The sequence below is a fragment of the Carassius carassius genome, chromosome 6 (genome assembly GCF_963082965.1).
Source record: "Carassius carassius chromosome 6, fCarCar2.1, whole genome shotgun sequence".
Classification (NCBI taxonomy): domain Eukaryota; kingdom Metazoa; phylum Chordata; class Actinopteri; order Cypriniformes; family Cyprinidae; genus Carassius; species Carassius carassius.
Window position 1 is genome coordinate 20,630,931 of NC_081760.1, and position 27,794 is coordinate 20,658,724.

At 39.0% G+C, this 27,794-nt stretch overlaps 1 protein-coding gene across 3 annotated transcripts in view; it reads left to right on the forward strand.

Annotated features, from left to right (window-relative positions):
* The window catches only part of LOC132142477 (mitogen-activated protein kinase kinase kinase kinase 4-like), a 151,900-nt gene that overhangs the window by 17,385 nt on the left and 106,721 nt on the right, over positions 1-27,794 (forward strand). For all 3 annotated transcript variants that reach the window (XM_059552372.1, XM_059552370.1, XM_059552371.1), the window contains exons 3-7: positions 8,738-8,794; positions 17,550-17,675; positions 18,176-18,286; positions 18,487-18,577; positions 23,451-23,581. In XM_059552372.1, the coding sequence (XP_059408355.1) occupies positions 8,738-8,794; positions 17,550-17,675; positions 18,176-18,286; positions 18,487-18,577; positions 23,451-23,581 (516 nt within the window). The remainder of the gene's footprint in view (positions 1-8,737; positions 8,795-17,549; positions 17,676-18,175; positions 18,287-18,486; positions 18,578-23,450; positions 23,582-27,794) is intronic.

A 27,794-nucleotide genomic window follows, 5' to 3' on the forward strand; every position in this document is an offset into this window, starting at 1 on the left:
AGCCCACTCCCTTGGATGAGAAGCAACCCCACACATTAATGGTGTCAGGATGCTTTACTGTTGGCATGACACAGGACTGATGGTAGCGCTCACCTTTTCTTCTCCGGACAAGCCTTTTTTCCAGATACCCCAAACAATCGGAAAGGGGCTTCATCGGAGAATATAAATTTGCCCCAGTCCTCAGCAGTCCATTCACTATACTTTCTGCAGAAGATCAATCTGTCCCTGATGTTTTTTTGAAGAGAAGTGGCTTCTTTGCTGCCCTTCTTGACACCAGGCCATCTTCCAAAAGTCTTGGCCTCACTGTGTGTGCAGATGTGCTCACACCTGCCTGCTGCTATTCCTGAGCAAGCTCTGCACTGGTGGCACTCCGATCCTGCAGCTGAATCCTCTTTAGGAGACGATCCTGGCACTTGCTGGACTTTCTTGGATGCCCTGAAGCCTTCTTTACAAGAATTGAACCTCTTTCCTTGAAGTTCTTGATGATCCTATAAATTGTTGATTTAGGTGCAATCTTAGGAGCCATAATATCCTTGCCTGTGAAGCCATTTTTTTTGCAACGCAATGATGGCTGCCCACGTTTCTTTGCAGGTCACCATGGTTAACAATGGAAGAACAATGATTTCAAGCATCACCCTCCTTTTAACATGTCAAGTCTGCCATTCTAACCCAATCAGCCTGACATAATGATCTCCAGCCTTGTGCTCATCAACATTCTCACCTGAATTAACAAGACGATTACTGAAATGATCTCAGCAGGTCCTTTAATGACAGAAATGAAATGCAGTGGAAAGGTTTTTTTGGGATTAAGTTAATTTTCATGGCAAAGAAGGACTATGCAATTCATCTGATCACTCTTCATAACATTCTGGAGTATATGCAAATATATAAATATAAAAACTTAAGCAGCAACTTTTCCAATTTCCAATATTTATGTAATTCTCAAAACCTTTGGCCACGACTGTACACACTTGAATAAAGCAACATTATTTCTAGTTAGAGGTCACGACCACTACTATAGGTATAAGTCGACCAATATTACTTTCCCTGATAGTAGTTTTGGTATGGTCATGCCATGGATTCCCATGTACACTGCTAGAGTAATATTACAATAAACAGAGGTTAGGCTCACCCTATTTAGGTTGGTGAAAAAACATCCAGTTGACCTAAACGGAAATTCCCTATAAGCCCTTACAATCCAAGTACACTTGAACTAATACCAAGTGTTTGCCGGATCTCTAAAGATACAGTTAGTGTGCCCTATGCTCAACTGAATTTTAGTCCATTACTAATCTGATGCAGGAAATGCGGTAACAAGGATACAGCATAATCTACTAGAGCCAATAATTACAGAGTAAAACAGAATAGAATCAAATTTATTAACAGTCAGGAAAATGTATTACATAGCCAATTCATAGATATCAAATCAATACAAGACATCAAATTCTCGGAGAGTCACGTGACGTGCTCATGAACCTAGTCGCACTTGAATAGAGTTCCATACGTTTGGCCCCTTTTTGCTGATTTTTTCGTTTTATTTTAAGCTTTTTTCATTAACAACACTATTCCTAATGTCTGTCAATCGGAAACAGCAGGAGATGTCTCCGTCGGCTTCTCCGATTAAGAAGAAATCTAAACCACCGACGGATGATATGGTGGATAAGATGGCGAATACTGATGCACACTTTGAGGACATTCTAAGATCTGAGTTGACAGCGATGCGGAACGAGTTCGCTTCTCACATGTCAGTTGTTCAATCGCTATGCTCCAAAATGGATCTTCTTACAGGGGAGATGAGAGAACAAAAGAAAGTTGTCGCGGATCACGATAGGCGAGTAGCAGCGCTCGAGCAACAGGTTGTTGATTTACAGGATCGCAATAGGCGCTGCAATCTGCGTCTGGTTGGAATGCCTGAAGGGTCCGAAAAGGACGACCCTATTGGCTTTTTGAAGAGATCGCTACCGGCGTGGCTCCCGTCTCTGGCAGGAAAAGAGATTGAAGTGGAACGAGCGCATCGTGTGTACACCAGGCTCTCCTCAGATCGCGCTAAACCATGGGTTTTCATCTTTAAATTGTTGCGGTACACGGACAGGGAGCTCATTTTGCGGGCAGCCAGACTTCACGCCCCGGTGAAAACATCCGACGGTGCAACGCTGTTTTTCACCGTCCACCGCCAAAAGAAGTGCATTTGCGCCAATAAGAAAGGAAATGAGAGAAGCAGGCATCCAGAATTTTCTTCTCTATCCTGCAACGCTGAAGGTCATTCTCAATCAGGGTGAACCTAAATTGCTATACTCTCCAGAAGAAGAAAGAGTGTTTTTCAGATCCCATTCATCCATCAACTCTCACTGATCTTCAGCTGGGCGCTTGCTATCTAATCGGAGAAGAGATGCTCTCAGGTTACTCTGATAACTCTAATATTTACTTCTGAAATTATAGTTACTAGATAGTTTCATTGAGTATACAGTATCGCTTACTGATTATGGCGGTATAATATTTATGTTTTAGTTGTATTCTTTCTCTCTTGGTTTAATTAATTAATTTATTATTATTTATTTTTATTTTATTTTTTTATTTTTTTTTGTTTATTTATTTATTTTTATTTTTTTTAATTATTTTTTTTCAACAGAGATACTATTTAGTCAAAATGTGACTTTGGGGCCAATGTTGGTGCTTCTGTAATGTGCAGGTTTTTGTTGACGCCACGGATCATATTAAGGGGTGCTGGCAGATCAAGGTTTGTTCTTGGTTTGGTCTGCCATAGTTCATGGAAATGTGTTAAAATATTTTTTAAAACTGGCGGGAAGGGTGGGGATGGGGGGTGGTTTGATGGTAGACTCAACTGGTTTCGTTTTCAAATTTGTATTTTGACTTATTATGCAGTAATGGTGTTTGATACCTATGACTGACCTTAATATTCTAAGTTGTAATATTAATGGCCTAAATGGCCCACACAAACGCACAGGTTTTCTGGATTTTTTGCGAAGGAGAAAGATTGATATAGTGTTAGTTCAAGAATCCCATTTGAAAGAGGAGGATGTACACAGGTGTAATAATAAGTTTTATGAAGTGGTATCTCATTCATCTTCGGGTGCTAAAACCAAGGGTGTTCTAATATTGGTGCGGAGGACTTTAAATATTACTATTTTAGATAAAGGTTGTGATACAGACAGTAGAATAACACATATAAAAACAATAGTGGAGAATAGGAATATTGTATTTATTTCAGTTTATGCCCCTTGTACTCCTGAACCTACTTTTTTCTCTGTTTTGTCTTCCTATCTTTTAAAATTTTCAGATTTTGAAATTGTATTAGGTGCAGACATGAATTCTGTAATGTCGCATATCCTAGATAGATCTGGACCAAAGGATTCACATTATCAAGCCTTGTGTTCTGACAAACTTAGGCAATGTGTAACCTCGTCTTCATTGGTGGATAGTTGGTGTTTACTAAATCCTTCTGCTAAGTCTTTCACTTTCTTTTCTGCTACTCATAAATCCTATTCGCGAATTGACTATATTTTAATTTCTACTTCTTTATCTTCAGCTGTTTGTGATGCCGATATATGTTCCTTATCTTTGTCTGATCATGATGGAAATTTGTGCAGATTATCTTTGATCCCTCGACCGTCTCGTGCGGCTAGATGGCAATTTAACCCTAAATTGTTACAAGATGAGAACTTTTGTAGTCAATTCAGAAATAATTTTGCTGAGTTTATTGAAATTAACCAAGGCTCAGTGGATGATCTGCGAACACTTTGGAATGCAGTTAAAGGATTTATAAGGAATAACTCAATTTCTTATGCCTCTTTCCTTCAGAGAATCCGACATAAAAAGATAGTGGAATTGGAATCACAGCTCCAGAACCTGACTTGAGACAATCAGCGTTGTTTCTCAGACAATACACTCAGCAAAATCATGGCGGTTAGATCCGAGCTCAATTCATTACTGAGATCCAGGGCAGAATTCCTGATTCAAAGATGCAGGCAGAATTATTATTTTCAAGGAAGTTGAAGGATCTTTTCTGTCAAACCTTGATTTACCTAGGCTGTCAGATTCAGATTCTGATTACCTGGCTGAACCGATTACCCTTCAAGAGCTGGAGTCAGCAATTCGATCTATGAACAAGGGGAAATCCCCAGGTTTAGATGGTATTCCTGTCGAATTGTATATTACTTTTTGGTCGGATTTAGGCCCCCTCATGTTAGATATGATAAATATTTCAGTTACTCAAGGTTCATTTCACCCATCTATTAATATAGCTGTGATTTCTCTCTTGTTAAAAAAAGATAAGGATCCGACTTCATGTTCTAGTTACCGGCCACTCTCTTTGATAGGGACTGATGTTAAATTATATGCTAAGGTACTATCTCGTCGTCTAGAGAAATATATGAACAGGCTAGTTCACCATGACCAAACAGGGTTCATTAAATCTCGCTCCGCTTTAGATAATTTACGCAGGTTATATCATATTATTTATTCAACTAATAGTTCGTCCTCCCCTTGTGCAGTATTATCTCTAGATGCAGTGAAAGCTTTCGACCTGCTAGAATGGAACTATTTATGGGTGGTTGTACAGCATCTCGGTCTAGGATCGAGTTTCATAAACATGATAAAAGTTCTGTACGCCAATCCAGCAGCCTCTGTTCTCACAGGTTCTGTCTGCTCTAACCCATTCTTTATACATCGAGGTACTCGTCAGGGTTGCCCGCTTTCTCCTCTGTTATTTGCCTTATCTTTGGAACCCTTAGCTCAAGCGGTCCGACTATCTGAAATTATTTCTCCCATAAGTATAAGGAATACTCATAATCATATTTCTTTATTCGCTGATGATATCTTATTGTTTCTGGAGAAGCTGTCACATTCTATTCCCCATGTATTGGATTTATTTGACCATTTTGGATTTCTCTCTGGATTTAAAATTAATTGGAGTAAGTCATGTCTACTTCCCCTCAATTCTAAATCTGATCCCATTTCCCTTTCTTTATCTATTCAAGTAGTTCAAAACTTTAAGTACCTGGGGATATATATTTTTCCTTCCCTGCAAGAAATTATTTAAAAAAACTATAGTAGTATTCTAGGCAAAATATCCTCAGATTTAGAAAATTGGTCTCGTCTTCCTACTTCTCTTCAGGCTCGTATATCGGTGATTAAAATGAATGTTCTCCCACGTATTAATTTCTTCTCTTCTATGATTCCTCTAGCTCCACCAGTTGGTTACTGGAACAAACTTGATGCATGTGTTTCACGGTATATATGGGATGGGAAACGTCCTCGTATTAAACTGACTACTTTACAACGAAGTAGATTACATGGAGGTCTTTCTTTCCCTAATTTTAGATTGTATGCCCAAGCCTTTTCCCTCCGCCCTTTATCAGTTTGGTTTGACCCTGATGCTTCTGTATCTTGGAAAGCAATTGAGGAATCTATTGTGTATCCATATAAATTGAGGCATCTAGTTTTCTCGGGGGTTCCGCTTAGGCAGTGTAAATCTAGGTTTGGTCCCATTGTAACCCATCTCCTTTCTACATGGAGGGATGTTGAAAGACGTTTACAACTAGTTGAAATTTGGCATAAGCATACGCCAATTTTTCACAATAATAATCTGTTGTCAGGCAACACTCCATTCCATTGTCCGCAATGGACTCATCACAAAGTAAATACTCTGGGAGATATTTATGATGATAGTGGTTTACAATCCTTCCAGAATCTCAAAACTCAATATAATCTGCCAGGCACTTCCTTTTTTATGTATTTGCGCATTAGATAGGCCCTACGGGCATATGGGGTGCCCTGGAACTCTCAACTGTCTATTCACCCTTTGCGCAAACTAATCCTTCCCTCTGAGGAATCTCCCTCCTCTGCTTCAGTCATCTATCTTTTTCTTCTTGAGCATTCTTACAAACCTTTATCTATTACAACTGTTTGGGCTAAGGATCTTAATGAGGATGTGCATGTTTTATTTTCAGATCAGATATGGAGAATGTTTAAACTGTCTTCTAAAAACCCAAACCACCGATTCATTGGAAATTGCTGCATAGGGTTTACTTGACTCCAATGAAACGTTATCATATGAAGCTGTCGTCTTCTCCTAAGTGTACTCTCTGCAAGGATCTTCGCAAGGTACTTCGCAAGGATCTTTAGGCACATTTTTGCATTTTTTTTGGGAGTGCCCCTCTCTCTCTCTTTTTTGGATTCAGCTCTCACAGGACCTTTCTTATTTGTTGGGTACTGAGATATGTTTGTCTCTACGTCATTTTTTCATGAATGACTTTTGGGACCTCACCTTATCTAATCAACAAAGATGTTTACTGTTAGCTGCTCTCACTGCAGCAAAAAAGTTGCTAGTCAATCGTTGGAATCCTCCTCACACAATGGACAGAAGAACCTGGGCAGTTTATTTGTTAGATATAATCTCAATGGAACTCTCAACTTGTCGTATACATGGATCTAATGTGAAAACTGTTAATGTATGGCATTCATCTTTTAATGTCGTTTCATCTTTTCTAAAATCTTTGTAAATATTATTTTATTGTATTTTATGTATTAATATTACTTAATTTATTTTTATTATTGTTTATTTTACTTTATGTATTTATTTATTATTTTTCTTCTCTACTCTTTAGTCTACCAGGGGGTGGGATGGGTTGGGATGGGTTCTACATTTGCTCAGTTGCTTTTTGTCTTCTGCTGTTGTTCACAAAAGAAAATTCAATAAAAAGTTGTTAACAAAAAAGACCTCAAATTCTCAAAGATGAATCTAAAAGATGCATACCTGACTTTTAGAAAAATACACAGTATGAAGCGTGTGGACACACTTTATGCTATGGGCTCATTTCAGCTACAGAAGGCCCTGATCCTTTTGCTGCAATCATTTAAATACCTCAGACCAAGACAAACATCCCCCGAGATGGAGACAGGAATTAACAATTGGAATTTGCATTAACTCAGGTCACAAAGGGAACAGAAGGTAATCTACATGGAGGACCCTGGACAAGGGCACTCCCATCACTGTAATCAAGATATCTCTTGACTCTTAGGATCTATATTATCTTATAATATACTTTTGTAAGATTGAGACAATTGTACCAGTTGCACTGAGACATTTCAAATGATACCAGACATGACTGTTATTTCACTTGCATTGACATTTTTATTTAATCATTTTGAGCAGATTGTGTAGAAGGAGATAAAAGTATCTCAGGTTCTTTCATCCTTACACTCAAACTTACACTCAAACTGTACACTGACTGAACTGCTGTGAAGAGAGAACTGAAGATGACACCGAGCCGAGTCAGATAACAAATGAAAGATTGACTCGTTCTCGAGTCAAGAACCGGATGCATCGGTTTTCGGATCACTAGTACACTGAACCGAGAACAGTTTCTGTCGGACGCGTCCGATGCGAGAACCGAGTAGCTAATGTTATGAGCCCAGGTAAACCGTAGGCTTGAATGAAGGCCAATCATCGCCAATGACGTCATTACGTTGAGCACAAAAGATCTGGTGAACCGTTTTTTTTTTTTCAACCGGTTTATTGAATCGAACTGTCTGAAAGAACCAGTTTGCGGAAAAAATAACCAAACTTCCCATCACTATTGGTGATCCGAAAACCGATGCAACCGGTTCTTGACTCAAGAACGAGTCAATATTTTGTTCGTTATCTGGCTCGGCTCGGTGTTCATCTTCAGTTCTCTCTTCACAGCAGTCCAGTCAGTGTACTGTTTGAGTAAATGAATTACTCCGGGATATTGGTTTATTTTAACTCGAAGGGATTGTCAGCCACGTTAAGAAAAGTTAACAGCTTGAGTCATTTGTGGATGAATGCTTAAAGTTTTGTTGTTATTATGTCTGTATCCAAAAAAAGTAGACCCTTTACAGATTCGATTGATGTATTGATCTTATCTGTACGATTAAAACTGAAAGTGTAATTTAAGTTCTTTTCGAAGTTATCAGGAGAAAATGACCCATAACACGTATACGCATTAATCGACTCCAGAGGGTTAAGCTTATAAAAATGTGTACCAAGTTTGGTGAAGATATCTCATTCCGTTCAAGAGTTATAGCTAAAATAACATTTGGTTTACGTTAGCATAGATGCTTTTTGGCGTACTGTTTCTAGTAAGAATCAAAATTTCAACTTTTTTTCGATAATTATTGTTATTGAGTGTCCAGAGAATATTTCTGCAGTGGTTTGGTTCTAATCGGCTGAAAAACCTAGGACTAGTTCGCAAAAGTAGGTTTTGGATATACTTCAATTTTGCGAGAAATCGTACTGTTCAAAAAGCTTTGACTGGTACTGTAGGCTGATGATTCTTATAGATTGAAACAAATGTGCTTTAGCCAGTATAAAGAGTATGAAAAGTTGCTGCAGAAAAAAAGAACAATATTCCTAAACGTTTCTTTATCAGATAAAATGAAAATGCTATCAAAACTTTTTCTGAAGACAGTCTAATCCCTTCAGAGATACATTCATAAAAAACAAACGTGCCGTTATGATTTTGAAGCGTGCAGGGCTCATGTTTATTCAACAAAAGTCAAACGTCACAAATAAATCAATGAATGGGATCAAATCAATACACTGGTAATGTATCGAAATATCTGAAATGTTTTTAAGTCATATCACTGTTATTGAAAAAAAAAAAAATAGCACAATGTTATATTTATATTGAATTATTGTCTAGCTCTATTTTCCCATATGTGAGGCTGCTGACTAATTATTTGTTTTCATCCACAGGGTCGACATGTCAAAACAGGACAGCTGGCAGCAATCAAAGTCATGGATGTCACAGAGGTAAAAAAAGCACACTATATTTATTAAAATTTCATTATATTGCCCTATGTTACTGATTTTTGCAACTCTGAAAGTGGTTGGTATCAAAGTCTGGCTGTAGGAAACTGGGTCTAGATTAACACAAAGACAGGCTCTACTGATCTGAAAGATACAGGAATAGATCCACTGGGAACCATGCAGTCTGTAGCCAAAATTGCACAAAATAACCTCAATCTAATCCTAGTCTTGGCACTCCTACTATCCATATTTCATATGTCTCTCTGTAACACAACTGTTTCAAATTATCATGGAGAGATCCATGAACTGAGCTGCATTTCAATTGCCAGGGTCCATGTTCAGTGTTCAATTTTCCCTAAGCATATTTTACTTCACTTGACAAAATGCATTCATTTGGTACACCCAGCAGTAGGGCTGCACAATTATTCGAATTTCTTATCGCAAATACAATTTTGGATGCCACAATTACGTAATTGTTCAAAGTGGCAATTAATCGTTCAAAGTCCACTTATGTTATTCTGCATGCTTAAGATGCATTTGTTTTCTTTCTACATGTTATCTTAGGGGTTTTTCAGTTGTTTTAGTCTTAGTATAACATTACATTCCTATCTTTTTTTTGAAATATATTTTAAAGAAACAATCCGATTTATATTTGACATTTGAGGCTTAATACTATAGAAAAGTACTAAAAGTTTTTCAGTTAGTGTTTTTAGCTTATTTCCTATAAAAATATGCATGTAGTTGTATCAAACAATGGTATAAAAATCATTCAATGTAAATTGTGTTCATCGTAATTAATAATCGTAATTACAATTCCAAGGGAATAATCGAAAATTAGGATTTTTGTCATAATCGTGCAGCTTTACCCAGTGGTGTCATCACTTCAGTAGTGTATTTTGTAATAGTGTTAAATTTGTCAGCCATTTTTAATGTAGTCTTAGTCTTTTAAATTCTAAAGTCTTAGTTGTGGTGTCACATGTACTTTTTAGGTATTATCATATTTAGTCACCCTTGTCCTGTTTTTGTTTTTTCAAGTTTTAAATCGACTAAATTAGAGCTGAAACGATTCCTCGAGTAACTCGATTACAAAAAATGATAGAGGCAAATTCCTCTGCCCCGAAGCCTCTTTTAATTTATTTTACATTTCACGTCAGGTTCTTTCACAATGATTTTTATGTGACACATGTTTACGTCACCCACAAAGCAGAAGGCGTCCGAAATGGCATACTGCAAGGAGTCAGCAGTGTTTTGATTTGAGGGCGCGGGCGAACGTAAAGAGAACCATGTGGCGTGTGTCCATTGCAAGATAGAGCTGGCATACCACAACTATGGCCCTACGATTTCTGTGATGCAGAAAACGCAGACGGAATCACGGAATCTAGTCATAAAAACGGATTTTTACAGTTTAACGAGGAATGGCACAGAATTTGCCAAATTTTGAATGAATTAATCAAAAATAGGTCATTGCACTTACATCAAACCACAATATGGACTAATATCTGTAAATATTAAGCTGGAACAGTCTATTTAAATATGAATCCTGCATGTTCTGCGTGTCTGTGTTAATGAATGGAGCAGAGGCGCGTCTTCCTTTATCACACACACTGAAGCGCGCGTGACGCTCGCGGTGATTTCAGCGTCTGCTGTCTCACTAAATAAGGACGTGAACACATGAACAACATCTCCAGAACTGCTCTGACATTCACTTCATGAGCATTTGACCATTTGATTTGAGTAAAACTAGCGTCACATCACATACACAGAACTGTAAAGGTACGTCAACCCATCAAAATAAAAGTCCGGTATTTGCCAGAGATGTATTACTATTGTTTAGCAGAATGTACATAGCCTACTACTAAAAAAAATTAAAACATTATTTTTTTAAGGTTTAATCGCACAACATTTTTTCCATGTTTTATTTTTAATAGTAAATCCCCCTTGTTTACCAAAAAGTTAGGTTTGCTTAATTGTCAATAATTAAAAGATAAATTAAATTAATGTTTTATGTGTTTAATGTTTAATGTGCATCTCAGAACATGCTTAATTTAAAACCTCAACTGAATGGCACTTAAAAGCACTTAATTCATCTGTCAACTTTATTGTCATTGTTCACAGTACAAGTACAGACAGAGAAACAATGGGTAATAATTAAATGTTTATTTTTGATGTATGCATTGCATTCTATGCATTTAAAAAGTAAAAATAATTTTTTCTAAAAAAGGTAACTTTAGTTGTTCATTTTAAGAGACCCTTATTTTCTCTTGCATAATTAATATTGCACTTTAAGCAAAAACACATTTTATCCGATTACTCGATTAATCGATGGCATTTTGATGGAAATACTCGATTACTAAAATGATCGATAGCTACAGCCCTAGACTAAATGCATGAGCATTTTATTCTAGTATTCAAAACTTTGTCGCATTTTCTTCATGCTGTATAATAGTTAAACTGATAAATATTTTATAGTAAGTATAATATATATACAGTGACCAAGATGGCGGCGCAAACACATCGCGAGGCTCAGCGTCTCTCCACTTTTTGCAATTTTGCAGTATTATTCCTGCTCATCTCGGGTCTGTTCGTACTGAACAGCTTTGCTTTAACATCATACACCCTACAGGAGCTTTTGGATATCGGTGAGGACTTTTCCAACAGTTTTATCACCAATCTTCGACTCATCCCTCAGATCGCTAGAACACCCGAGGCTATGCACTCTACCTGGCCGGGCGGAAGTGCTCGCAGGCGGCGTCAAGATTGTAAACAAAGGTGGGGGAAGCGCGGAGGTCTAAAGCCCCGTTCACACCAAGAACGATAACTATAAAGATAACGATATTAGCGTCCACACCAGCAAATGATATCGTCTGTTTATTCTGAGCGCATGTGTGTCTGCTGCTTTAAATCCTCGAGCTCTTATAGCAGAATGGATTCTGATTGGATGTCAATGTTTATATCGTTCATCAGCTGGAAAAAAATCGTTCTGAAAATGATTCCAATGATACCGTTTCTCTATGCCTTTAACGTTATAGTTGTAGTGTGGACTCTGCTATTCTTTAATATTGAGAATGATTTTTAGAACTATATCTTTATCATTATCTTAAAAGTTATCGTGCTTGGTGTGAACGGGCCTTAAGAGTCAAGCTAAAGCTAACACCGCTCCGGCTCTCTTTACCCAGCATTTTCCTCGCTAATGTGCGGTCACTGGTGAACAAAATGGATGAGTTACGACTCCGCATCACCCACAGTAAGAGACATTTGGACTGCAATGTCATGGTTTTCACAGAAACATGGCTACACAGCGACGTACCCAATAATGCTATTGAGCTAGCCGGATGCTACACGTTCCGGGCAGATTGAACGGCAGATGACTCCGGCAAGACAAGAGGTGGTGGATTGTGCATTTGTCAACAAAGCTTGTTGTATGAACACTGGGAGTTCACTTCCACCATAATAACCGCAGTCTATATTCCACCAGATGCTAATGCCAAGCTTGCTTTGAACGAACTTCATGCAGCCATTAGTAAACAACAGACTGCTCACCCGGAGGCTGCTTTTATTGTCGCGGGTGATTTTAATCACTGCAAATTAAAGACAGTGCTCCCCAAATTTCACCAGCATGTTTCCTGCCACACCAGAGGAGACAAAACTTTGGATCATGTGTACACAAACATTAATGGAGCTTACATCGCGACCCCCCTCCCCCACCTCGGACAGTCTGATCACCTTTCTTTGTTTCTCACCCCTAAGTATTCACCCCTCATCAACCGTGTGAAGCCATCAGTGAGGACCATCAAAGTGTGGCCAACTGGAGCAGACTCTTTACTTCAAGACAGGTTTCAACACACTGACTGGAGTATGTTTGCTTCTCAGCCTGCCTGTGGCTTTCACATTGATATCTACACCTCCTCTGTACTGGATCACATCAACACCACCATTGGACAGTGTTACAACAGAAAAACAAATAACAACATACCCTAATCAGAAGCCATGGATGAACATGAAGGTGCGACTTCTGCTGAAAGCCCGCAACACTGCCTTCAGGTCAGATGACGCTCAGGCCTACAGTAAATCCAGGGCTAACCTGAAAAGGGGCATCAAAAAGGCCAAGTACTGCTACAAGCTGAAGGTAGAGGAACACTTTTCCAACTCTGACCCCCGACGCATGTGGCAGGGCATCCAGATCATCAGTGACTACAAGTCAAGCAACTCCACTCCAATGGTCACAGACGTCTCCTTCCTTAACAAGCTATTACTTTTATGCTCGCTTCAACAGCGACAGCAAGGAGACGGCCACCAAAATTACACACTCAGCAGACCACCAAACCCTCAAACTCACCTCCACAGATGTCCACACTGCATTGAGCCGGATCAACGCACGCAAGGCTGGCCCGGATGGCATTCCTGGATGTGTGCTTAGGGCATGTGCAGAGCAGCTTGCAGGGGTCTTCACAGACATTTTCAACCTGTCCCTCACCCAAGCAACTGTGCCAACATGTTTTAAGTCCACATCCATTGTGCCAGTACTGAAACACTCCTCCCCAATATGCCTGAATGACTATCGCCACATAGCACTCACACCCATCATTATGAAGTGCTTCGAGCGACTGGTCCTAGCACACCTCAAAGACTGCCTTCCACCCACACTGAACCCACACCAATTTGCCTACCGTAGGAATAGGAGCACAGAGGATGCAGTATGCACAGTGCTGCACTCTGCACTCACTCTGGATTATGGACTTTCTGACCAACAGGCCTCAGCATGTTCGGTCAGGCCACACCCACTCCACCACCATCTAACTTAACACTGGCGTACCACAGGGCTGTGTGCTGAGCCCATTCCTTTACTCCCTTTACACCCACGACTGCAAGCCTATGCATGGATCCAACTCCATCATTAAGTTTGCAGACGACACCACGGTGATTGGCCTCATCACAGACAACGATGAGACTGCCTACAGGGAAGAGGTACAGCAGCTGGCCACATGGTGCGCTGACAATAACCTGCTCCTTAACACCAATAAGACTAAGGAGCTCATTGTGGACTTCAGGAAGAAGAAAGGAAGCATGCATGACCCCATCCACATTAACGGGATGGTTGTTGAACGTGTCTCCAGCTTCAAGTTCCTGGGAACCACCATCTCGGAGGAACTGTCCTGGGCCACAAACACCTCCATCCTGGTCAAGAAGGCTCACCAGCACCTTTTCTTCCTCAGGACACTGAAGAAGAACCAGCTGTCTTCATCCATCCTGGTGAACTTCTACCGGTGTGCGATTGAGAGCATCCTGACCAGTTGCATCACAGTCTGGTATGGGAACTGCTCAGTGGCTGACCGCAAGGCACTGCAGAGGGTGGTGAAAACTGCCCAACGCATCACAGGGACACCACTTCCTGCTCTTGAGGACATCCAGAGGAAACGCTGCTCGCAGCATTCTCAAGGACTCCTCTCACCCTGACCATGGACTGTTTAACCTCCTGCCCTCCGGGAGGCGCTTCAGGAGCCTCCGGACAAGGACCACAAGACTCAGGAACAGCTTTTTCCCTAAAGCTGTCTCCTTGCTGAACTCTGCCCTCTGACACCCCTCACACCCCCACCCCCCACACCACACACACAGACTCCTCCCCCTCTTCAACACTACATCTGACTTATTTATTTACAACAAGCAGTTGTACAAAAACCAGTAACTTGTTATGACTTGCACTACTGTATGTTCATCCAGGAACACTGAATAATCCATTTGCACACTGAAATATTTTCTATGCACTTTACTGTCCATTGCAATAGTGTAATTATGTTCATATGTTTATAGTTCTGCCTATAGTGTACATACACTTTTACATAATCCACCTGTATAGTATGTTCATAGCACACCTTTCTGTATATCATGCTAATAGTATTTAAAATCTGTAAATTATGTTCATAATACTTATCTGTATAGTTATTATACATATTGTAGACCTTGTATATTCTGTACTTACTGCTTATTGCACTTCTGGTTAGATGCTAACTGCATTTCGTTGCCTTGTACCTTACATGTGCAGTGACAAAGTTGACTCTAATCTAATCTAATTATATATATATTTTGCTCAAAATTATAATCAAAAAGATTGTCATTTAAAAAAAAAAACTATATTGCACTTTCACCAATAAGCACAAATTAATAGAATGTGGACTCATACATATAGTTTTTGTCAACTAGTGGTCTGATTTATTATAGATTATTTAATTTATAAATTAATATCAAAGACTTAGATATGCACTCATAAAAAACTGGTACAAAAAACAAAACAAAAAATGAACCGTTAAATTCCTAATAGTAATTCTGGTTATTTTTCAAATTTCAATTTCAATAATGTTTCTGAGTAATTGCATTCATTCAGCATCTATAATAATGCCTAGAGATTTATGATATCTTGGACAGTTTGGCCATGGCGAGGTGACAAATTTATGGCAAGAAATGAGAAACGGGAGGTGTCTAATACAGAGCAAAAAAAACAACAGGATTCACATATCGTCAGAATGAATGAACAGCACTCTCTTCCACCCTCAATACCAGAGGTGTCATGAAACGAAGTACAAATACTTTGTTACCTTACTTAAGTAGAAATTTTGGGTATCTATACTTTACTTGAGTAATTATTTTTCAGCCGACTTTTTCTACTCCTTACATTTTCACGCAAGTATCTGTACTTTCTACTCCTTACATTTTAAAAATAGGTTCGTTACTGCCATTTCATATCGGCTTGTTTTTATTCCGGCTTGTCATCATTAAAAAAAAAAGGCACCGAACCGAATAAGGACGCAGATTTCGGTGCCACTTAAGTGCCTGAGCGATCGATTGAAATGTTTGTCCTGGTTCTCCGAAATGTACACAAGAAGCACGGGTGTCGCTAGGCTTTTTTTAGTGGAGCTATAGCTTTTAGGTCCATAAACTGTACACATGACAATGCCAGACCACATACTCCATCAATTACAACATCATGGCTGTGTAGGACAAAACATCATGGCTGTGTATCAGGACAAAAACACCATCCCCCAAAAATGCAGAATACTTTACCAAAAAGGCAGTCCTTTGTTAGGGAAGGGGAGAAAAACCATGCACAGTGCCAGTCCCCTTATGCAGGCCAGCTGAATATAACCAGGGACTGAGAAATGCGAGTCGACTTAATACACAGACTCACTTTCCCATTTGAAATTCCAGCCACCAAACTGTGCCCAGACCTGGTTCTCTGGCCCAACTCCAATAGGATCATTATAACAGTCGAACTGACATCCCTTGGGAAGAGACCATTAACAAGGCTTTGAAAGGAAGAAGCCAACTTGGTCAGCTGAGTCAGAGAGGCAGACTGGACAGTGAAAGTTCTTTATACAGTGAAAGAAGTGGGCTGCAGGGGCTTTATGGCTAGTTCCACTATAAGTCTACTGAAGGAATTGGGCATCAGAGGACAGTTCCAGCGGAGGATAATCAGGGAACTGGCCACTGTCGCTGAAAGCAGCAGCCAATGGCTGTAGCTGAAGTGGATGGACACCGTATGGGCTGCCAAATGACCATGTAACAAGGTGACACACCCAGGCCTGATCAGCCTGTTGTGGGCCTACCTTGGCTTAGGGTGTCTTGTGATAAAGGGCTGAAACACCCAATGAGGCTGAGGTCCACAATTGATGATGTGTTGCATTGGGGGAAACACAATACAAAGGTCATTGGCAAAATCACCTAAACAAAAGGAATCTTTCACCAAGGCTACAACATGAAAGATAAGTACATATCATGTACAGCATAACGTATCAAAACTTCAAGGAGTGTCACCTAATGACTCAGTGAAAATGCAGTGAAAAATTGTACCGTCTTCATCTATACATCTTACCATACTTGTCCTTCTTAATGTTGCCCAGTCATACATAATGCAACTGTAAATTCATGACTAATTATTAGGTACTGAGGCAAGAACCACGGACATGGATTAGGCCATGATCCTGGATTCTTGATGAACCAAATTCAGAGCATAATAATTGTTGAGCCTCGCTTTGTTCTGCTCACAGCAAAGGAGAAAATATTCTATGGTGGGGCTAAGTGGTGCTGAATATTAAGATCATAACACCTAGTCCTATTATGCAAACAATGGGACCCAACAAGCTGAATGTCCAAATTGCAGTTTCAGTGCAGCTTCAAAAAAAATAAAAATAAAAATAAATAAATAAATAAATAATATATATATATATTTTCAAACTGACATCGGCTCAAAGCACTTTTGGGTCAATGACAGTGTAACAAGATAACATTTTCTAGCTTACTAAACAATCACAAAATAGATTGTTTAGTAAGCTAGAAAATGTTATCTTGTTACACTGTCATTGACCCAAAAGTGCTTTGAGCCGATGTCAGTTTGAAAATTATAATCAGCACCTTACATTATTTTGGCTTAACTGTAACATGTTAGTTGCCCATGTTATGGTCCTAAAAATAAAATCAAGTCCAAAGCTCAGTGTGGGAAGTGGTAATAAAAGTTAATTTATTATTTTAATATATACATTTTTTATTATATCGCATTTAGATGTGCTGTGTTCTTTGTCATATCAGGCATAAAAAATAGCAGCAAGCATAGCGGAAGTGAGTCTTCGGTACCCCTGAATTGCACATGAATCAAAACAAGTGTTTGCCTCCTTTGACTGCATGTCTGAAAGAATTAGCAGCAACTCTCTTTGATGTTTTATGGTCCATCAAATTTGTATGTGTCTTTCTGTTGATGTGTTTGGTTTAGGATGAGGAAGAGGAGATTAAACTTGAGATTAACATGCTGAAGAAATACTCCCACCACAGAAACATTGCCACATACTATGGTGCTTTTATCAATAAGAGTCCTCCTGGACATGATGACCAGCTATGGGTGGGTATCTAAACATCTATCATGTTTTTCACTGCCTCATGGTCTAAATAAAGTGCTTTTCCTTGATTTACTGTAGCACTGAAAAAGCAACTAGATAAAAAAAAAAGTTTGTCAGGAGTCAGGACCGAAAAGCCTGACCAGAAAGTTTGAAGCAGTTTTAAAAGCTTGAAGATTGAAGGGTTTAAGGCCATGCATTCTTTCAGACAGATAGCTGTCTGGTTTGCTAGGAGTTTGCTGCAGTTTATAGGATGATATTGAAATACTATAAGCCAATCTGGATAAAAAGAGCCCACACCCATGATTCACCAATGTTTTTATGTTGGGAGATGGCAGGCTCATTTTCCTATAAGGATGCTAAATTTGTATAGAAGCAGCAGCATTTGAGATGATAATAATAATAATATGTTTAAATACAACATAAGCATTATAACGTTTTAAGGGCTTTTTGTGTTGTTGTTTTGCCCCCTTTGATTTTTCTGTATGTTTCTTTGTCTATGCAGTTGGTCATGGAGTTTTGTGGTGCTGGCTCTATAACAGACCTTGTTAAGAACACCAAAGGCAACAGTTTGAAAGAAGACTGGATTGCATACATCTCCAGAGAGATTCTGAGAGTGAGTGACTGCAAAAGCTCTCTATTTACACTCTCTCAGGACTTTTATTTTTATAGAAATATCTCCAGTCTCTTGAATCTATTTCATATTTCTGTTGACTGAATTCTTTTATTCAAAGTTTGTCCTCAAGGGTGTAAATCTGTGTAATTTCCATAACCTTTACATCTCAGGTTTAATGTAGAGTTATTTTTTCTTTTCAGGGTCTGGCCCATTTGCATGCCCACCATGTCATCCATCGTGACATCAAGGGTCAGAATGTGCTGTTAACAGAGAATGCAGAGGTGAAACTGGGTGAGTTACATTGTCTTTTATTTTCCTAAAATAAATAAATGAAATACTTTTTACTTGCATTACATTTACTTTACATCAAAAACTGGTATAATTTTAGAAATTGTATAAAAAAAAAAAAAATCCGTAAACTAGATTTCTCAATTAATCCCCTTTCATACTGCACGTCGGACCCGGCAAATTGCAGGAACATTTCCGGGTCGCCTTCTGTGTGAAAGCAAACATGTCCCGGGATTGATTCCGGCATTGAAACTAGGTCGGGGACCTAGTACCATTGCCGGGTTCAATCCCGGGACGAGCCCTGTGTGAACAAAAGCCAGATCTAATGCCGTGTCATAGTGATGACGCACGTTATCGCGCAACTCTTTTACCGGCTGTTATGAAGGAAGATCAACATTCGCAAAAAAAAAAAAATGTGCAAACTGTAATGAAGCAGAGATCAGTTAGTTCCTCACTTTCCGCACTGACACAGAGATCGTTCGCTTGCTTCAGTGAAAGTATAACGTGCCTAATGTTTTCGACTCGTACATTACACGTCACGCCCTGAAGTCACGTGTCTTTACCGGAACTTTACGGGTTGTGTGTGAAAGCATGCACATATCCCAGGTAATCATTGGCATTGTGAAAGTGCAAAATCTAGTGACCCGGGAACAATTGCCGGAACACTTTACCCGTGTATTTGCCGGAATCGCAGTGTGAAAGGGGCTTTAATGACACCTTTACCTCTGATGAGCAGCATCAACTGATTTGGGTCAAATTAGAGCCTTTATTTTTCAGGGTTTGCAAGCACAGCTACATATGTCAGTCTTTAGTTTTCTTGTATCAGGGATGTGTTTTTCCATATTTTCCCACCGCTGAGGGATGACCTATGTGATACGTGTAGATCCAAGTTTTTTTTTTTTTTTCTTTTTTTGTAGTGGATGGTTGCATGGTGGTTTTACTGCATGATGATTGAAATCACGAAAATGGCCTTAAGCTATTACCTAAATAAATTGTGAAAAGAAACATCATGAGAGCGCTGTACGAGCCTGCAGCTCCATCTGCAGGACAGTTTCTAAGCACTCAAATGATTCAAGGGCACTTCAGCCATGTGTACTGTGGATGGAAGAGCGCTGTTCATTTACTTCCAGGGAACTAGACTGCGACCAAAATGTTCCTTTTGAAATGCCATTGCGACCCACATTTTTATGGGGTAGCAAATGTATCACTAATTATTTTTGTACCTATTTATGTTATGCTATGATTTAATATGAGCATTTATTAAAACAGAAATGTCTATTTTAAGAATACGTTTTATAACGTGCTCCGAGCGTTCAACACATCAAGTTGGCTTGCCAATTTAAACATTGAAAAGAGTGTAAAGCATTCAAACACAAGATACGGTAAAGCTGAACTGAGTAGCTGGTTAGTCGCGCGCTGTGTTCGATGCGCACGAGAGAGCTGCGTCTCCCGTACAGCAACACTGAACCGAGCTCTCCTTCAGGACGTTCGTGTCCTCCTGCACCTGAATGAACAAATACAAAATCGCAGTTTAATCAAACAGAAAAAGATGAGAAAGAGCTCAATTCTGCACCGCGGTGTTCTGGTGTTCAGGGCGCACGCAGAGACGCATGTCAAAATCTTTTTGCTTTTGTACCGACAACAAATACATACAAAATATGTCAAAATACCTATCTTGGAAAGTGTGTGCGAAAAAGTCTGTGGTTATGTCTTAAGTGAAAGTAAAGAGTTAAGAAAGAAATCGGATTTGTATCATTAATAATAGATGCATTGTCTCTTAAAGTGACCGCGCCTCATTTACTAGCTCTGCTGTCAGTGTCTTTAATGTATCAAAATGGAAGTAAATCACTCACTGCTCTTGACTGAATTATTTTGTAGTTTTAACAAGAATTTATCCACAGTCAATCCAAAAATCAGATATTATATTATATTGATTATATTGTTTTACTAGTGGGTGCAGGACACTAGTTCATTTATGTAAGTGAGTATAGCAAAATACAGTGATCTGTCAAATATTATACCCAAAAAGTCTTCATACTGTAGACTACCAGTGAAATTTATTTAAAAAATAAAATTAATTAGGGACCTGACTAGGGCTGTGACGGTGGCTTATTTTCTACCACCTCTGTAGTCATGGACCAACAACCGCCGGTGGCGCGGTGTTTGGAAAAAAAAAAAAACAAATGTGTATATATATATATATATATATATATATATATATATATATGTCAAAATTTGCTCGTTAACCAAGGCGATAATTTTTTTCCAGTTTAACGTATTCAAATTATTTTACGTAGGGGCGGGGATGGCCACCCACTCACATCTGCTGCTTCTATCACTTTTTCTCATGACAAGAAGTGAATTTATTCAGTCGCAGACTCGCAGAATGACTGAACTGGTTTACTTTTCCGCCACCAAACAAGCTCAGTTACTCCTCATCTGCTTGTGCTCTCTTTGAAATAGGAATCGTTGCCATATTTCTTGTTACCATCTTTTATTTATCGCTGTCTCGTTTGTATTTGGCCAGTTTGGAGAAAGCCTCACCAAACCTGACCAGCCAGCATTTGCGATCACGAGAACTTGTGCAAACGCTGATGGGTGACATGAATGCAGATGACTCCAGATCAGTGAGGTGGTATTTGCTTTCCCAACAAGATCCATCGCCCAACACTAAATTAATTTGCTGAATGTATAAACTGTATTTTCCTGCGCTCAAATCTGCCAATCTAAAGAAAACGCTGTGTTTGAGGTAATTTGTTAATTACCATAGACTTAGCATTTGCAACTATTACAGTTATTAGACTTATAAACAAAACTTTGTATTATGTTTGTGGCGTCACGTGCACTACCGGCGGTGGCAGTAGACAACCGCGGTAGCAACCGACCACCGCGGTGACGCAGTTGTCACGGCAACCGTCACAGCCCTAAACCTGACCATGTTTTGCTTAAGTGTTTCTTTCTTTAATTGCTAATGCAACCTTTTCACACCACAGACTGAACCAAATTAAGCATTGCTTGCTTGGTAACTGTTCAACAAAGTATTGATGGTTGTGTTAATATTGTCATACTGACAGTTGTCTGAAGTTTTGGTTGATTCCATTACATATCTTTCTATCAAAGTTGTCTGACATTATAAAGATTTTGTTCTGACACAGTTTAACCCTGAGTTCTTGTCATATTTTATTACCAATTTCTAAACTACAGCAAATAAACTGTGATAATGTGAGAAATGTTGAAGGTGTCTGAATACATTTTGGTTTGACTATGTATTTTATTTTACAGTGAAGACTATGCAGTGATTAGTAATTTTAAATTAACAAAAACAAACTTAAAAAAACTTAAACATTGTATAAATAGCACAAATAAATAGAATGAACATACAGTACAAATTAAACAATTTCAAACAGGGCCCACTGTAAAACCTGCACCAGGGCCCCTCTAACCCCAGCTACGGCCCTGGGTTAAGGTACCAATGCACTGTGTGTACTGTAAGAAATAGAACAAGAAGGTATGTGGTTTAAAAGTTGGCAAGTAAAATAAAAAGCACATCTGTATGCAATACAGTTTCATTATTGTTCATTATTATCTAGAGTAGTTTACTATAAATCATTTGTGCGACCAAATCATGTTTTGCGCCAGTAACTGAAAAAGTAGCGCAAGTGCCACCAGTGGAAAAAGTTAGTGTAGTTCCCTGACTTCCTCCACATACAGCTCCTGCTGGCACTGAGACTCGAACCTACAACCTTCGGGTTAAAAGTCCAATTCTCATTGGCCCCATCGGATAAGGATTGACAACTAACAGCCAACCTGAAAGCCGGCATAATCCTTATTTTAGACATGAAATATGAAGCTCTGCCAGAAGCAAGCCGGCAGCTTATGCAACATTCCTGGTTCTGCGCTACCGGGATGACTACGACCCGAATGTTGAAGAGACCGAAGATGACCGAGAAAGAAACGGTCAGCCTCGGTAGGAAAGCGCAGTCAATGCACCCCGTGAGAGAGGAGGGAGAACAAAATGAGCAGGAAGCCGACGTCGAGCCGCAGCCCGAAATCCGATTTTCTTTTTTTTCAGCCTATGCATGGTGGTATTTTTATTCGTTATGTTAATAAAATGTCTGTATTTAATATCAGTAAGGTGTTTTTTTTTTTTTCTTCATTCATGCAATTGAATATATAATGCGTATAATGCACATGCATTTATAAGCTATTCTAAAGCAAGGAAGCAAGGAAAAGATGATACAACCCGCCCCCCCCACGATGATACCGGTATTACTGGTATTGTCACACGTCGATTAACCAGTAGAAAATTTTCCCCACCGGCATGTAATGATTACATGCTTTCAAGGTTGGAAGTTCAACAAAGCAGTCGATATACTACTGTGATTGTAGTTTAATAAAAATGTCATTCATATCAATTCATGCATCAACTAATTCCATCGTAACATAGGCCTGGCCTAATAGAAATTAACATTCTTTTTAATCTATCTAATATTGTGTTGGTCATACTATACAATTGTTTTTTTAGCTTGTCTTTGTTGAATAATACGGAACATAAAGAGCTTAAAAAATTATTGCACATTAAATTGCAATTGCAATATTGGAAAATCAAATTACAATTAGATTATTTTCAGTCAGCCCTATTGTTGTCATGGTTATTAAATGCTGACAATATGTATTTTTACAATATAAGTTACATCTGTTCTAAAATATATATTTTAAATAATGAATGCTTGGGACGTGGTCAGATTTTCCTTCTTTTTTGTCTCTACCTGATCACATGCCTGTTGTATGTAATTGAAAAATTGTTAAAAGCTATAATATTATTACTTGCCATTTCATTTCTGCTTTAATCACATTATTGTATCCTATTTTACAGTTGACTTTGGTGTGAGCGCTCAGTTGGACAGGACAGTTGGCAGGAGAAACACTTTCATTGGCACTCCTTATTGGATGGCACCAGAGGTCATTGCCTGTGATGAGAACCCAGAAGCGACATATGACTATAGAGTAAGAGCCTATCTTTTTTTTTTTTTACAAACATCTTTAAATTTTGTGTATGTATATTTAACATGCATTTAATTTTCTAATCACTGTTTTATCTGTATTGCATTTATATGAACTTTTAATGGTCTAGGAACAGTATAAACATTACCACAACAAAATAGAGGTAGATCGAGAATAATAGGCTTTCTTACAATCAGCCCCATAAAATGTAACACTATCCTCAAATAATGATCTGCAATCATAGATATGGTTAAAGGGATAGTTCACTTTGAAATTTAATTTTGGTATGTTTTAGCTTACCTCAAGGGCATCCAAGATGTAGGTGTCTTTGTTTCCGCAGTAGTTTAAATTTAGATATTTTTAGGTCAAACCGTTCTTTGTCTGTCAGTCATATAATGTAGGTCTATGGTCACAACCTCAAAGAGCATGCACAGAGAAGTCCAAATTAAACAATTCCCCATCGGAAGTACACATTGATGGCCTTTGACATGAAACGAGCGGTTTGTTTGAGAAAACGAACAGTATTTATATAATTTTTACCTCTTGTACACAACCACATCCAAGTGATCTGAGGGCGCGTGCTTCATGGTATGTGACGTGTGCGCGCGTTCTGGCTTAGTCTGCACAAGCGCCGGAAAGCACCGGAAGTGATCTCTCGCGCGTGTACATCACTCGTTGTTAACACAGAGATTTCGGAAGTGTTACCTTTCACTGTGAAGATCTAAACATATTAAGAAGTACAAGAAATCGCAATGGAAGACGATTTCGATATATCAACAGACAATGTTGAATTTTTTTCTCACCCATATTTATTTGAACCAGAATACACAGATCAATAACTCAGAGCAATGGAGGAAGCATCCGCTGCATCTTCAAGCCTCAGAGAGACAGAGATCTCTTCAAACTTACTGATCTCTGCTTAATTATAGTTTGCACATTTTTTTGTCACGAACGTTGATCTTCCTTCAAAACAGCTGGTAAAAGAGTCGCGCGATAATGTGCGTCATCACTACGACACTGCATTAGATCTGGCTTTTGTTCACACAGCGCTCATTCCGGGACTGAACCCGGCAATGTTACTAGGTCCCCGACCTGGGTTCAATGCTGGAATCAATCCCGGGACGTGTTTGCTTTCACACAGAAGTTGACCCGGCAATGTTCCGGCAATTTGCCGGGTCCGACGTGCAGTGTGAAAAGGGCTTGACAGTATCCCATCACTCACCTGCCTGACTGAAGATCCTGAGTTCTCTGTGCTGTTGAGCCGCAGGTTTGCACTTTGATGAGAGCTTCTCCAAATACCGCTGTTTTGCACTTTGTGTTTAGTTTGCACCGGCCCCCCCTGAAATTCGATTGGCCACCCCAGGTGCCCCCCCTATAAGATGTCTTGTGATTGGTTAATTTTATGGTCAATCAGTCTATTGAGAGTGAGGAGTTGTCGTCATAGCACAGAGCCCCTCCCCTCGATATCACAGTCTCCGCCATGTGGGCAGGACACCGGCAGCAAAACATGGTTGTCTACGTGTGTTGTTAACTCGATAGTAGAGGAGGTTCTCGCAATTCTGCACCGTTTTACCATGCATGGAAGTTACTGCTGCGTTAAAAACTGCTCCAGTACCTCACACTATACATATGGAACACATAGGAAAATTGGAATACAGTTTTTTTAGGTTACACCAAGCGCAAAACAGCGGTATTCGGAGAAGCTCTCATGCATCCAAAATATCGACCCATAGGAGCTCCCTGTAGCGGAATGGCACAGAGACCTGGACCATTTACCTCCATGCACATATATGGACATTGTGAATTATCTTGTTTTTGGTGTAAGTTACTACACAATGCAGGAGTTTAAAAGCCACAAGTCTTTGGAAAGTTACGAGGCTTTCTGCTGTGGCTGGGTGTAGGACACTACAAGCCTCCAGGTGGTGAAAACAGCATTGTACTGGCCAAAGTAAGTTTATTCACATGCGTTTTAGCGTGTTGTAATTACACATTTCATTTAGCAGACACTTCTTGACCAAAATGACAAAGTAACTTAAATAACTGCCACTGTTTCGTAAACACTAGATTGTAACTAGATGTTCAATGTACACAAACGTTTCCAACATGTTTTGATGTAGGCTAAAGCTGTGTATGTTTAGTTATAATTTGATTCTAGCCCAATGACACATATTGTACCAGGTTTTAGTGTTGGGGGCTGCAAAGTGGACAAACCAGTTCTGGGTTAGCTAGGGTAGTTAAATGCATGATTGCAAGATGTAAATGTCCTGGTTAGATTAAAGCCATTAACAGCGTGAATGCAAGGTGATTTACATCGTAAACAAGATAATTCACTATGTGCATGGAGGTAAATGGTCCAGGTCTCTGTGCCGCTGATATTTTGGATGCCTGAGAGCTTCTCCAAATACAGCTGTTTTGCGCTTGGTGTGAGCTTGTTCCTGTAAGGTCCCCTTTCTTTTGCCTTATCTTTTTGCATTGCTTTACTTCCTTTCCTTTCTCGTATTCGTAGATCCGTCTCTGTTTTGCCGACATAATAAATGCACAAAAATGAAAGAGCTTTGAAATGTTTAGTCGCGCCTCTGTGAAGTTCTGAAGGCATTGCCCCTGGCAACCGATAGGTTGTCCTACCATCATGGCCGACCAGCTCAGACCCCTCCCAAATCAACCCAAATCGGCACGTGACTCCTCACTCTCAATAGACTCTACTGAAGTTCGCGATTCAAAGAAGTGCAGCGTCGTCAGAGAAACAACGCTCGTCGCGGACTTGGACTTTTACTTTATCAAGTGTGGGAAGTCGAGACACTAGTGATGGGAAGTTTGGATCATTATATATAGACTCTGACTTTTAAGTCGCGTTCAGCAAAATGAACGACTATTTTTTCGAGTCATTTCGTTCATTTTAGCAAAATGTAATTAACGTGTTACGTGTTACTTCCCCAACACATCTAACGTTAGTACTTATTCAAACGTTAACTCCCCTCACCTCTTGTCTGACAAGTTTTGGGGTTCAAATCATTCCTCACGTGACATCCATGCGCTATTTCTGACATTTCTGTCACTGTGTTTTTGTTACTGTTTCTTCAGGATCTGTGGTGTGTTATTATTTTATAAATAAATAAAACCTTGTTATAAATAAAATATTGATTAATTTGTCTTTTTAACTGTCTATCAGTAACTAAACACTAGGCTATATAATAATATAATAATCCAAGTATTTATAGCCTAGTAAAATGTTTAATCCAATTTTGAGTTTGCTGGTATAATAATTGCTTTTCCTAAGCAGACTTGACAAATTGGTCTAATATATGTATAAGATGCATGCTCAAAAAGGATATAATGAATAATACAATTTTTAATCCTAAACAAGTACCACTACAGTTCTATAGTCTAATCTGAAGGGTGAACTCAAGACATACCGTATTTTCCGGACTATAAGGCTGGTCCTGCGACTTATAGTCAGGTGCGACTTATTTATCAAAATTCATTTGACATGAACCGAGAGAAATTAACCAAGAGAAAACATTACCATCTACAGCCACGAGAGGGCGCTCTATACTGCTCAGTGCTCCTGTAGCCTTTACTGAGCAACATTGAGCGCCCTCTCGCAGCTGTAGACAGTAAAGTTTTCTCTTGGTTCTAAATAAATGCAATTTATAGTCCAGTGCGACTTATAGTCCGAAAAATATGGTAAATATTACAACAAGGTAATTTTTGAAGATTAGAATCCACTGTAATAAAAACAAAAACAAAAAAAAACAATCAAAGATATGTCGCCGTCACAGAGACGACTCGTTCTTCCCTAGTCACATTAAAGATTCGTTCAAGAACGACACATCACAAGACACCAAACAAAGAGCTATTAGGTAACCTTTATGTATGTTTTAATATTTAAACTTTATGTAACGTTTAATAAAACACAATAAAAGTAAAATACGCTGCATGGGTGCTATCAAACAGTAAACAGTCATGGTGATTTGTATATTTTGTTTCAGTTTATTTTGTGACATTGACCACATAGCAAGATTGCACCAAATGACAATATGCACAGAATGTTCCATAATAATAATTGTCTGGTGACACGTTACTTGATAATGCATGAGAGTAAGTCAGTTAGATAGTCAGTTAAATTGTCAGGCCTAGCTTAGTCATTTACACGTGAAATGACATGGATGCATTCTGTGCATTTCATTCACAATTTGAAATGTATTTTTTTTTTTTG